This window comes from Myiozetetes cayanensis, unplaced genomic scaffold (genome assembly GCF_022539395.1).
Source record: "Myiozetetes cayanensis isolate MyiCay16 unplaced genomic scaffold, myiCay2020 scf6-25, whole genome shotgun sequence".
NCBI classification, from domain to species: Eukaryota; Metazoa; Chordata; class Aves; order Passeriformes; family Tyrannidae; genus Myiozetetes; species Myiozetetes cayanensis.
Window position 1 is genome coordinate 35,558,483 of NW_026087853.1, and position 13,676 is coordinate 35,572,158.

The 13,676-nt window shown below is 37.7% G+C and overlaps 1 protein-coding gene across 2 annotated transcripts in view; it reads left to right on the plus strand.

Annotated features, from left to right (window-relative positions):
* The first annotated feature begins 45 nt into the window (after window positions 1-45).
* The window catches only part of ZNF106 (zinc finger protein 106), a 42,555-nt gene continuing 28,924 nt past the window's right edge, over window positions 46-13,676 (plus strand). For both annotated transcript variants that reach the window (XM_050336282.1, XM_050336283.1), the window contains exons 1-3: window positions 46-161; window positions 8,011-8,096; window positions 9,369-9,430. In XM_050336282.1, the coding sequence (XP_050192239.1) occupies window positions 8,043-8,096; window positions 9,369-9,430 (116 nt within the window). In that variant the 5' untranslated portion in view covers window positions 46-161; window positions 8,011-8,042. The remainder of the gene's footprint in view (window positions 162-8,010; window positions 8,097-9,368; window positions 9,431-13,676) is intronic.

Here is a 13,676-nt window from a genome sequence, read left to right on the forward strand (position 1 = left end):
GCGGGCGGTGTCCCCGCCCCGCGGCGCGCGCGGGTCTGGCGGGGCGGTCTCGGCGCGGGTCGGCGCGGGCGGCGGGGCCGGGGCGGTCGGGCAGGCAGGGCCTCCGCGGGGCCGCAGGGCCATGGGCTGCCGGGCCGCTCCCCTGGCCGGGGGTGCGAGCTGTGAGTACCGGGGCTGCGCGGGGCAGAGTGCTCGGGGAGCGCTGGGGCGGCGGCGGCCGGCGGTCCTGGGGTTCGCTCCAGTTCTGGCGGAGAGGGCGGCCTGGGGAAGGGGGGACAATGTGGCCAGTCCGGCCCGGAGAGGCTGCGGCAGCGGGGATCTGCCTTGGGGCGGGCGTGCTCCTTGTTTTGCCTGGTGAGCATCCTGTAGTGCTGCAGTGATCCCTGAACTTTGTTATCCTGCCAAACGCGAGCTTTGTTAGAGCAGAATCTCTGTTACAGATGTGGAGCTGCCGTGCGGTCTCTTCGTACCTGCCAGAAGCGTTTCCAGGGATGAACTGTGGCTTTGAGTAGAATTGCTTAGTTACCTTCCTCATAGCATGCAGCTAAAAATGTGTCGAAGTAAAAGCATGTATGAATGTGGTGATAAACATCTAGTAGCCTAAAAGGACTAGGACTGATAGTGTGAAACAAACCTTAATTGTACGATGAAACATGAGGTATCGTGATCATTCATCTTTGCAAGCGGGGTAGTTCACATGCAAACTTACATTAAGAGCTGTTCAGGATTGCTTATGAACTTAGTTTGTAAAAGTTTATGAAACGTGGGATAGCAGTGGCATTGATGATTAAAGTTTATATCTCAGTATAAATAGTAGTATCCTCTTTGGTAATGGTTTGGTCAAAATGTCCTCTTGCAAGTAAAAATTTTCCTTTTCCCCTTCCCTCCTTGCTGAAGTCCAGCTTTAATCAACAAATGGGTTCTGAGGCATGACCTGAGAGCGAAGAGGATTGAGGTTTGTGGGACTTTGTTTTCAAAATGAGTTCCTGGGTCTGCATTTCCTATATGTTTGCTGGTTATTGCTCTTCTTTTGTTATTTGCTACTTCTTTTAGTTAAGTGTCAGTTACTCATCATCATCATGGCTAGGCTTCGCGAATGAAGATTTGAGAAGGGCTCTACCCACGCTTGCTACAAGCACACTGATGGCCAAAAGTCTCAGTTACTACATTAAGCTAATTGACTGTTTTGCTGAACTCATAGATCCTAGTCTTAAAAAAACAAACAAAAAACATTTTAGCCTTCTAAAAATTTGGTTAATAGCTTTGCTGAAGTTTGAAAGCTGCACTGCAATATTTGGGATTACTTCTGCAGGCTCTAAGGGCCAATATGATGTGGCTCTGTAACTTCTTATCTTGGAAAATAGATTCCTATCCTGAAGTCTCTTCCATTGAAGGCAACTCTATTAGCTTTTTTTTTTAAGTCTTTGCTTAACTTTAGCTGGCTATACAAGGCAGCTGCATTTGCACCACTGTGTATGTTCCACTAATGGCTGATTTTTGAATGTAAAGGTAATTAAATGGGTGCTATGTTCTGGCATTTTCAATTTGGAACAAGTCCTTGGTTTTAGCTGAATTGTGTTTGTCTGTTACTTGAGTCAGTTTGGTTGCTGTGACTAGTCTTTGGGTACCTTCTCATCCACATGTCCAAAAATGCCACACATTTGTAGAGCTGTCAGGTAAAGGCATCTTTATGCAGGACTGTAAATGCAGTGAAAGGAATAACAACAATCATGATCCTCCAAATACGTATCCAAATTGTGTATAGAGGTTCTACGACTTGTAGATAACTTTATCTAGGTAAAATGAAGGTGTTTTTCCATCATTTTTCTTTCCACTTTATCTTGTAAAGGCAAAATTCATAAGATATTGGTAATCAAATTTAAATTTGTTCGGAATCACATTTAAATTGTTGAAGCTATTCTTAGCATCTATCTGGTCATCGTCTTCCGTGAACTCTGCCACCAGATGGTGTCATAAGATTTGAGGTGTTGTTGAGCTCATTCTATCAAAGTAAGAGGATACTGTGCATTGCAAGTAACTTCTTTGTTTTTATAAAAGTATTTTTCATATTTGTAGTGTAAGGTTTTGGATTTTTTTCATCAAGTCCTAGACTATTTTACATTGTAGTCCTAAGATGGTGGAGCTGCTATTATTCAGCCCTGGGACAAACTGCATTACAGAGATGGAATAATTTAGACAGATCCCTGTCTTTCTATTACCAGGCCATGAATGACTGCTATCTTAATGTTTGGGATCCTTAACTTGAATTTTCTTGACATGAAAGATCTTCATACTGAAGAGTGACCTGACTACCTTGGTTCAAGTGCCTCAGATCACTCTCCAGTGGTTTTTCATACTCTGTAATGACAGCAGAAATAGAGGAAGCCCAATTAGAGACTGAATGCTCTCCCTACTTGTTCTTTTGTGTCAATATAGATCTTCCTTAGGAAGCCTGAGTTATTTTGACAAGGCCAGGTACCTGCTTCTGTGGAACTGCAATAGATATTAAGTATCTGGTATTTGTGTCATTTGTAAGGGTGTCTGTATGTTGAAGACCCTTTATAAAGTGACTCAAGGTTACCAGAATAAACTGGTAATGTGAATTCTCTTGTAAGTCAGCAAAATATTTAAATCGGTTAGGTTATTTTTCCCACATCCTGTAGGTCACTGTGTTGCTTCTTAGTAAGACTTTGTCTCAGTAATTTTCAATTATGGTTGAGGCTGTAACAGTGGTAGAGGTAGGAGAATTCCCCTCTCCAAAGGGTGGTTGTAGGGATCTTAGATGGAGTAGTATGTCCAGGTTTTAGGAATTCTTCAAAGTGCTTTGGGCAATTTAGAAAGAGGAACAGCAATTTTAATAGACTCAAGCAATGTGATGTCTGAGGAAAACATTTGAAGAAAAGGAGTTTTCATGTGCCTTAAACCAAACTGGGACTATAGGGAAAAACAACCTTTCCAGGTATATGCATTCTAGGTGTTCTGAGTGACAGCAAACAACAGTAATGCTGAACAGCACTCAATTCCAATTAGGACAGAGTATATTCCTGAATATTCTAGTGAGTAAAAAGCTGTTGTGATAGCAATAAGGCATTTACTTTCACCAGGGAGAAATAATCTTGATTTCCAGCAAGGAAAACTTAGTTCAGATATTAAGAAATTATGAGCATATGTATAGGGAGTTAGAAAGATTGCAATTTGACTGTGTCTTGAAGTGTATATATACTTCTGGTCTGTATCCTGTTCTTAGATTTACATTAAATAAAAGTAGAAGTCAGTGAAAACTCCGTGTTCATGTCAGGTGTTCCTGTGCCTGCACTGGTCTGTTTAAGGTATTTCTCTACAGTGTCCTTATCTCCAGCATACTTCCCTGTGTGTTGTGAAAAAAACCAGCCGTACTCATGGGATAGTGTTCAAACAGTTTCTGCTAGATGTTTTCTAGGCTAGTTACTAGAGTAAATTTTATTGCTTTTAACAGGAACCTAAAGAACTTTGACCTGTGAACTAAGTCTGCTCTTCTGACTCAATGTCAACACAGCTGAACACTCGTCTGCCCAGTTATAGCGTTTACTGTGCTGCTTCAGTGCTGAGGCATCTAGTGCACCCTCAGTCTGTCACATGGATGAAATTAAATCTTGGAAAGAAGGGAGAAATTTACCTTAAAAGTTTGGCTTCTAATTACTGGTGTGTAATGTAGTTAGCTCCTTTGCCACATTTTAAGAAAACTAAACCTGTGATTACAGAGTAGTTTGTACAGTGCATGATAGTGTGTTGGAGAAGAATAATGCTGTTAGTCATGACTTAACTTTAGTCCTTAAGTTTCTCTCTGTTGATTGGGTTAGGCTGAACAGATCAGCATCATGGAAGGAAGGTTAAAGCACCTCCCACGTGTGCCCCAGAAGTAGGGTTAAAGTAATTAGTAAAATTAGGAATACTAACATAGTGAATTCAGATGCCTCAAGGGCAACAAATCTGGGAAGAAAAGATAGTGTGTGAATGTTGCTGCTTTATTCTGTGTAAATTCTGCTTGAGGTGATGAAATTTGAGCAAAGGCCTCTGTATTATTAGTATTACTATTCTACAACTCAGCTGTTATGTGTGCAATTGGTTACTGCAGTCACTAAGGCAATAGGAATGACACCTCTTTGAGGTGCTGAGGAATATGTTGCTACAGAATGTTCTGCACAGTGAACTTGTAGACTCCTGTTCTTCTCAAGTCTTGCATTTCCACTGCTGTCTGTAAGGACATGCAGCATTTAGGCAGGCCCTTAGACACGCCAGCTGATCTCTTTGAAGCCTCTTGAGGATTTCTAGGCAGCTGGAATGCCAGGCTGCCTGCCCCACTCCATGGCACTTGTGGCTTTATATAGTCAGACTGTTCAGTCACTAATCTGCAGCAGATTTAATCTTGACGTACATTTTTAATGTATGTTATCCGGTAAGGTTGAATAACTGTGGACAAATGAATGTTGTTGCAGGAAGTGGTCTAATGCCTTATTTTCTTTGTAGACTATTTTTACTTGTGAGAATTGTTCTCCAAAATCCCTGTAGCAGACTTACTTAATTTAATTAAAACTGTGTGGTGTTTCCAAAGCTCTGTGCAAGTGCAGGCGTTGGGCAAGTTGCATTTATATCAAGTTGTAAAACAAACACATAAAAAATCACCCACTGAACAGTTTCATTCCCTCAAAATAGAAAGTTGCTGTAACATCTCATTTGTTTTCAAGGTTCTACATTTTGCTGTTGACATGTGTTTCTCTCCTATGTTGTTTTGGGGTCTTCTTTGGCAAAACCTTATCTTTGCTTGCAGTTGTCTCATTTTTTAGAGTAGCTCATATTTCTGCTCAAGTTCCTTGAAAAGTAGTTTCCTATGTTATACAGCAAGTCGGTGATTTCAAAAGCATGAAGTGTTAAATCTGATAAAAAAATCTGATAAAACAATCTGAAGGTTGTTTGTATTTAAAGTTTATTCATTATGATTCATTGGTGCTGCTAAGAATTCAAGTGCCTGCATTATCTAGAGAAAGCTCTGTTTCTGAAGTTTCTCGGTGTGAAAGTTTTGCAGTTGGACAGAGCAGTATATGAGGAGATGAAATGCTATCAGTGACTACATGGCTCAAAAACTGTTTGGTTCTTGTTGATTTTGCGTAGCGACTGAGGAAATACCATGGATTTATTATGTGATTGGAAGTTCTTTTACAGTGAAGTTGAAGTACTTGATTAAAGTGAGCCATGGGTTTTATAGCAGGATTTGAGAGAAGGCTAAGGATGATGTGAGGTGGCTTAAACCTATGTAAGACAGTAAATCAAGAGGTGATCTGGAAATAGGATGTGTCCATGTTCTCCCAGTCCCTGTAGCATCTACTGAATCTCTACTTGAGTCCATGCCTCTGAGGGCTTCTCTCTTTAGAGATGAAAGTTCCCTTTTCATAGTGACATCCAATAGCATTTGAATTCCATTAGTATTTTTAGTACTCTGTCATAAGTAATACCCAGTTGATTGGGCAGTTAGCCAAAAACTCTTCCTGTAATCGTGTATAGTTACTATATGTTTTAATTAGCCAAAACAGGTGTAACGTTAGCTCTGCTGGTGGAAGCTTTTAAATGTTACGTGCTAACTGGCCCTCTTTTCCTGATTTAAGTCCCATGCTGCTTTCGCTCTTGTGCAGAATGAATTCTGTAAATACTTGGGTAATCTTGAGTAAGATCCTGAACACATGTAGGGCATTATTCCACTAAACTACAAAGTAGTGCTAGTGAAGGATGTTGGGGGAGTACAGAATATTTTAATACAGAAGGAAGTGTCTGAAATTGGTGCAAGGATTAGCAGTCTTGCTTTTCATGAGTACATCCTTACTAATTGCATTAAAACAGCTTTCCTATGTTGGATAGGCATCTAAATCTTTGTCACTTCTGTATGATCAGTAACAATTCCCTTAGATCTGTTGCAGCTGCACAGATCTGTGTGTAAACAGTATGTTGATGATGTGCTGCTTTACTCACCTAATAACTTAATGGAAAATCATGAGGCCTCAGTATCTCATTTTCTCTTACTTACTAGCTTTAACTTTCCTTAACTGCTGTGTCAGCTGGCATATGTTTAAAACCAAGTTACGCTTTTTATGTGTGCTTTTAAAATAACTTGTTCCAAAACAAGGTACTTCTGTATCTTGACCTCCTATGAAGGCACGTGCTTTTACATGCATATCACTGATACCAAATGAATTTATACTAATGTTCTACATGGCCTAGGCTGGTGCAAACTTCTGAATGATCTTATATCTTTTTTGGGGGTGATTTGTCAAAATAAATGGCTGTTAGTAATGATTCAAATACATCAGGTGCCAATGTGATGAAGCTAAAAAGTGCATATTTAAACACTATCAGGTATTTCACTGAGGTCAAGAACGGTGGTTAGGGAACATAAGATGACTGAATCTCCTGTTGTATTATGAGTGTGTTTGTTTTGGTATGATGATATGGAATTTTTTTAGGGAGGAAACTGTATGTTGTCTAAAGGTGCAAAGGCTATTGCACCTCTCAGTTCCTTCCCCTTTAAGCTGGACAGATGCTGGTGTAAACCTTAACTGTAAATGGCCATGCAGATCTGGAGGTAAAGAGTTACTTGTCAAAGAATTAAGATTTGGACTTAGAGGGGTGTGGTTTTACTTGCTGATTTTTGTTTGTTTACAGTCCGAAGGTACCACTGAATGTCAGAGCTGCTTTAACTCTGGGTAATCTGGATTTGGTAAGAATCCAGTTCTTGGCCTTTGCTCACAGCTTCTGGTGATCTGGAGGTTTTGATGCCCCTGATACAGAAGGTCGATGTTAAATAATAAGAATTAACTTTATAGGGTCAGCTGTGGAGAAGAGCTGTTGAAGAAAGCTCTTGCAGTTTAAGTTTGATGGTATTAGCGAAGTTAGCTCTGAAGTTGCCTACTATGAGATAGCAAAACTCAAGAGGATTTGTATTTTTATGTAGTAGGAAAAAGGTACATTTGTTTTCAGTTTAGGAACTGAGGAACTGCCTCTACCAAGTCAATAAAAATTGACAATAATGCTCAATCATTCTGCATTTTACTATATTTTAAGAGAAAGAAAAGGGAAAAGATTATACCCTGTTACTTAAACAGACATGCCTGGCTTTGTATTATAACTTAGACCGTTATGTATCTCTCTAATTTAATTGCTCTCCTGATGAGTTAAACACTATGATAAAATACGTATGGCATTTAATTTGACCTGCTGCTGCTTTCATTTGCATATATGCAAGTCTTAAGTAGATCAGTGTTAAAATACTTAATAATCTGGTGCAAAGTTTTGAATAATCTTGTACTGTTGGGAAAATTAATAGGTTTTAGTAATGATTCAAACACATAGGGTACCCAAGCAGAGCATGGTGTTAGAGAATGTATCTTAAAATGCTGTCTAAATCGAGTATTTCAGTACATGATGATGCATAGTTCTTACAGAGGCTAATGAGAAAAATACGGAGTTAAATCATGTTAGGTTTTATGGTGAATAAATGGATTGATAAACCTTGAAGGCTGGTGGTCTTTGATAACATGAACGACCTTTGTTTCATTTTTCTTAAATATCCTCATTGAGCCCTCCTCTATACCAAAATGAAGATCTGAGTTTGCCCTGCTTGGTTTCCCCAATTCCTCATCTCCTTGTCATCATGCTAGTTGAAAAGTGCTTTGTAAATCTGATTTAAGTAGCTGAGAGGATTCCTACAGATCTCTGCTTGTAGAATGAGTACCATATCTTAGAGGACAAGGAACAAAATGAAAGGGAAAGTACTTTTTGTTATAGATGTTTTAGATGACTATTCAAAACTGCCTTATCTTTTTTGAAGAATATTGACTATGCACGAGAGGTGTGTGTTTTCTTAAAGAAGCTCAGCACAAGTGTTTTCATGAACAGTAACCTTTTTTACTTGCCTTAGTAAAATGGATTAATAACAAAAGTCATCCTGAATACTGGTTATTTTTGTATTATTTTTATTTGCAGGTATGGGATAAGATCTTTCCAGAGTAATAAGCATGGTTCGGCAACGAAAATGTGTATTGTGTCACATTGTGTACAACTCAAAAAAGGTAAATAATCAGTGCTTTGCATGTATCAGTAGATACTAATATGAAACATGTACGAGAAATGCTTCCGTTGTAAAATTGTGCGAAGAGCAGTTTCCATCTACCAGGTATATATTGCTCTCGTGAAGAATTCCTTTGCATGTGCTTTGGAGTATCTTGAAATAAGCTGTGTAATATACTTGATTCTGAATGCTAAATATGATGAGGTTTGTATTATTTTATAAAGATACTAAAGTGAAAAACACAGTCATTTTGCTGTAAATTGTGATATGTTGGGAATACCGTAATACACAATTTATTTCAATTCCCTTTGGGAAGTCTGTGTTTCCATATGAAAGGACAAAGGGGAATTGTATATCACAACATGTATTTTTCATTAATGGATCGGTTTGGTGTGCATCTTCTGTGTACTGCATATTGTGCAAAGTCTGCGTTGAAACTGAGTGTCTCTTAGTGGACCTTTATGTGTTGCTTAGCCACATGGCACGTGGAGATGTTACAAAAGGCAGTGTTAATTCACACAAGTCCTCAAGGTTAAAGATGTTCCTTTCCCTTTGCAGGTGGGACTTCAAGGGCCAAAGAGGCCTTGTGATTAGTGATTAGTATCTGTTCTTTGAAGATTTCCAAACACTTTGGGTCAAACACCAAAAGAAAGTTAAATGTTCTGAACTGCTTCTTTTTGCTGAATGATGAATGTTCTTACTCTTCCAGCAGCTCCCTGTTGGGAATTAATTATAGCAGCACTGCAGTACATGGATCAAGGTTGCTGTAAAAAACAAACTGACGTGTTTTGTACATCTCAGTTTCTAAAGTGCATCTAGCAGAGCAAAATAGTATGTGATGATGAAATTACAGCTGTATTATTCTACAAATACAGACAAAATGCTCAGATTGCACAGGAAAAATGTTGTGATTCTGAAGAGTGGTATCAATGAGACTTTTCATTAAAATTACTATCAACAGTAATTTGTCAAAAATCAGTCTAATAAGCTTTACTACATGTGTTGTTATTCATCTTTCTTCTGGAATTCTGCTTTGCTTGTGTTGAATGTTAAGGATTCCTGTGTGTCCTTCCTCAGGAAGGGTGACATAAACGTTCCTGAAAGCATGCCTACTGGTGCTTTCACAGTCACAGAAACAGACATGGCAACTGCTGCAGCCCTGTAGGAGTAGAGTACACCTCTGCGAAAGGCAGGAGACTTCTCAAAAGTGAGCTTTTCACATATAATATTACCATTTTGTTTTGACCAATTTTATTTTTTTCCCATGTTGAAGGAGATGGAAGAACACATGAGAAGCATGCTTCACCACAGAGAACTTGAAAACCTGAAGGGAAGGTATGAGAACAATCTTGCATCCTTCCTCTCTGTGCATTTAGTATGTCACTCCCTGGAAGAACTCAAGATCTATTTTCCATACCGACAGAACTGCACAATTTATGTTTATGTATCACTTGATAGGATGCCTTGTCATGAAGCTGGCAATGAACACATTGTCTTAATGCCAAGAACTCAGGAGGCAAACAGGAAGGCTCTCCTGCATTTCTTGAACTGTAGTGAAATAAAATTACTTTATTCTAGGCAGTTTCATGCTTGGTTTCTTGGAAGCACTAGAATTCTGCCTTTGGCAGAATCATCAACACCGGTATTTTTCTTTTTAAGATGTTGTGGGGTTTTTTATGTTTTCAGTGATGTAGAAACAGATTTTAATCTTTTAAAGCACTGTGAGAAGACTGGTATCTGCTTCAACGACTGCCTTGTCATTTGATGTCCTGGTCCAGTTGCGTGGTTAAGAGATTTTACCATGGTGGATGGTGTTTTCTTTCTGGTTTCCATGATTTTATTTGCAACTTTTGGGAAGTAGAAAGAGGGAGTTAAGGGATATTCAAATATCATCCTAATAATATGGAATCAAGTTGCAACCAGAGTATACTTAAAAGCATTTTCAGGTGTGTGGGTTTTGACATAGCCAGAGAGAATTAAATACTATCAAATACCTAAGTATTTGATCTACAGATCTAATTTTTAATCATCTTGCAGCACAAACTTTATATGGAAATGGTAAATCTGTTTTAAACACCTTTTAAAGGACTAAGAAGTAATTCTCTTTTCAGCTCTTAAAGGTGTGGAAGATTCATCGTGTCATGATATGTGTCTTATACCCAGGGAGGGTAGATTTCTTCTGTTCACATGCAAACTTCTCATCCACGTAGCTTTTCTTCTCTTATTTGGTGTAAGGTGAGAACAGCTGTTAGGGCTCCAGGTCCTTTTTTTAAAGATTTAGGAGTTAAAGAAAGGCTGAGTGTATTTAAGACTGATTCTATACTATGATAGATATTAACACCAATGTACATATGATATGCCAGGTTGAATTCTAGTAAAACTCTTAAACTGTTTTATTTTATGATGTTTCAAGAGTAGGAAGTTAGAAACTCCCTTCTCTTCGTTAGCTTTTTGTGTGCAAAGCATATATGTAGCTGCAGAAAGTTTTTTATATTTTATATTACTGTTGTGTATAATTTCTAAGTATTGCTGTATTTTGTCTAAATCAACACCTTAAAATGTTTTTTTTTGGTTAAGACTTGCAGCAAAATCTGTAGCATATGTGTGTGCCTTCTTATATCTACTTACCTTTCGAATTCGCTCTCTAAAATAAAAAAACCCAACTGATTGCAGGACAGTAAGTAAAAAAATACTGTTTACCTTGAAGTACATATTAGCTGTCAGTAAATAACCTCTGTTGTCTAATCTCTACTTATTTTTATTATCTAATTAGTTTCTCTGGGGTTTCCTAGCAAGTTAGGAAGCTGGGAAAAGAACTTCCATCTTCAGAATCTCCACATTGGCCTGTCTTTAGGCAGGGGTTGTGTGGACAGTAAAAATGATTAAATATAGGGGAAGGGAAAGTAATCTTTTCCTCTTGAAATATAATTTCATTTAGTTGGATTCAAAAGATCTTCATGTCCAGATTAACAAAGTTGTTCTTGTATCACAGAGGAAAATGTATGAAAGCAGCTTTTTGGAAGTTATTAATTTCTTTTCAAATAAAAATTGCGCTTTTTCTGTAAAGATTGAAGGCATAAAAGTAATAAATACCTCACATTCCCCATCCTATATATTTTTTTTCTCTCCTGTTGTTGCTATCCCTTGCTTAGCCCTACAATTCTTGTGGGTTTTTATTCTGAATTTGGCTACTTAGTTGAAAAGAATATACAACAAAACCAAAAAAACCCCAGATAATTTTATTTCCTTATCTACACTGCCCCACACAATTGGGTCTTGGGAGCTAGACACGTTCTGCAAATGTGGCTGGGATCAAATGCATCACAACACTTGAGATCTGTTCTGTTGAGCATGAAAAGGATTTGTTCTGTTAATGTAACAGTTGGGATGAGTTTGCTCTGAAACCAGAATGCTCTCTACACTAGAAGCCTTTTGGCTTCTGGTCAGCTAACTTGAAGAGCATTTTTTAATTATTTTTTTTTTTTTAAGTTTAGTTTATGGCTCTTAAAGGTATTATTAGTTTCTAGGAGTTATATTGTGTGCAGAGTAGCTTGCCAATGATCTGACAGTTTTTGGTTTTTCATTTCCAGAAGACTGATACTACGTTAAATTTGTTTCATCATAATTACATGTTGTGCTACTAATCTGTCTTCATTACTTTTCAGAAGAATGCATGGAAGGAAGACACTTGTTCTCAAAATAATGATCTTAATTTTTCACGGTGCAAGCAGCAGCCTTGTTTTTCCCTCTACCTCTTCTTCTTCCCATTTAAGTTTAGTTAGAAGTCTCTTAGGAGTCTTTTACAGACTTGTTAAGCAAAAACTACTTCAAGTAGAAAATGTGAAGAACAAGCAACAGCCTCATGAGTGTGGCTGAATTGTGTAACAGAGGATAATACCATTAAAGTGTGCATAGTATCAGCATCTCACTGCCTTCAATTTCAACATCCAACTAGAAGTCACTTTTTAGACTTCCTGTGTGGAGAGGTAAAGGAAATACACACATTGATTCATGCTTTTTTCGTTTTAATTTAGTAATCTCAAGGGCTAGAATAGCTTTCTGAGACATTTCAAGGCTCTTCTCCTTTCTTGAAGTCTTATTCCATATGATATATAAGGGGAATTGGATGCCAAGTACAAAGCTGTAGCGTATTTAGGTTTTGTTTGCTTTTAATTAAAAGTAAAATAATGCTCTTATATGAGGAACATTGAGTCTACAGTCTGAAGTACACATCCAGTAAAATAAAGCTCTTGGCTGCTTTTATGTTGAGAACATTCTGTCATGTTTACCTCAAACTTCTTTTGGCTGCCTTGTTGAACAACTAAGATTGTGTGGTGTTCCTGTCTGGTAGGGGAATGTGTAGACATGATCAGTGTGTATCGTGGAGTGGGCTAATTCTGGCTGGTATTTATGGGGATGAGGACAGAAAAGAACTGAAGGAAATCTAAATTCCCATAAGTGAACTCCTAGCCAATTCATTTTCAATTAAAGCAGTTCTTCATATAGAAAAAAATAATGTTTTTTCTTTGGGTTCATGTAGATGAACAGCAGTCAGAGAAGTCTAGGCATTAACCACCTGAATCTTTTCAGCTTGTCAGTTGGTACAAGAACCACAGCTTGGTAATTAGTAACTCACAAGTTAGAAGTGATAGAAACAAGTTCTTTGTCCTCAGTCCAGCTGCCAAATCACTGGCTTTGTCCAAAGTAAATACAACTTTGCATTTATTTAGTTAGTCTGTAAATGAGGGTGATAAAAGCTTTATGAAAGAGTTGAAACATTGGTCTTATGAAGGATGTGTATTATTCTCTAAAACCTAATTAGTACCATGTGTCTTGTTGAAGTGTGTTGATTGAAATATGTGTCTTGTTGAAGTGTGTTGATTGAAATTACGTAAAAAGAATATAGTTTTCAGCTTTGCGTGCTGAGCTGAGTTAAAAATAAGACTTACTAGCTATGCATAGCTGTGCCATTTATGAGTGTGGAGAGGACTCTTCCGACAGCATCAGTAAATTTACTGACTTGGTTATCTCTGTTGGATTAATGAGGTAGCCCAAAGTACAATATAGAGTATTTGGGCTTTGAATATTTATTAGTGAGTGTGCAGTGTGCAAAATGAAATACACCCAACTCTGGAAAATACAGATTAAATTTGGAAGCTACTGTAAAAAGAAAATTTGTAAAATTGTATTTGTAAAAAATTTATTCAGGTGTTTAATCTGAAACTAATTAGGCTGCAATATACAAAATAATTAAATATAAAAATTCTAATTTTTAATAGTCTATTTTAAAATAAAGTCCTTTCTAGGTGTGTGTGAATGACTGCATTGCTTAAATATCTCAAATACATTAATAGGAAAACCACTAATAGCCATGATAAGTAAAACATAGCTGCTGACACTTCATTAACCACTCTGATAAGGATGGTGTCTTAATATCTTGAGTAAAGGTGCATCTTTTCATGTTTTTCTCATTTTATTTTTAACTGTTATCTAAAAAAAATGAGGATTAAAAAAGATATTTGTCTTTTTCCTTTATGGATCCCATTTTCTTGACCTCAGTCGTGAACGGTGTTTTGGTATT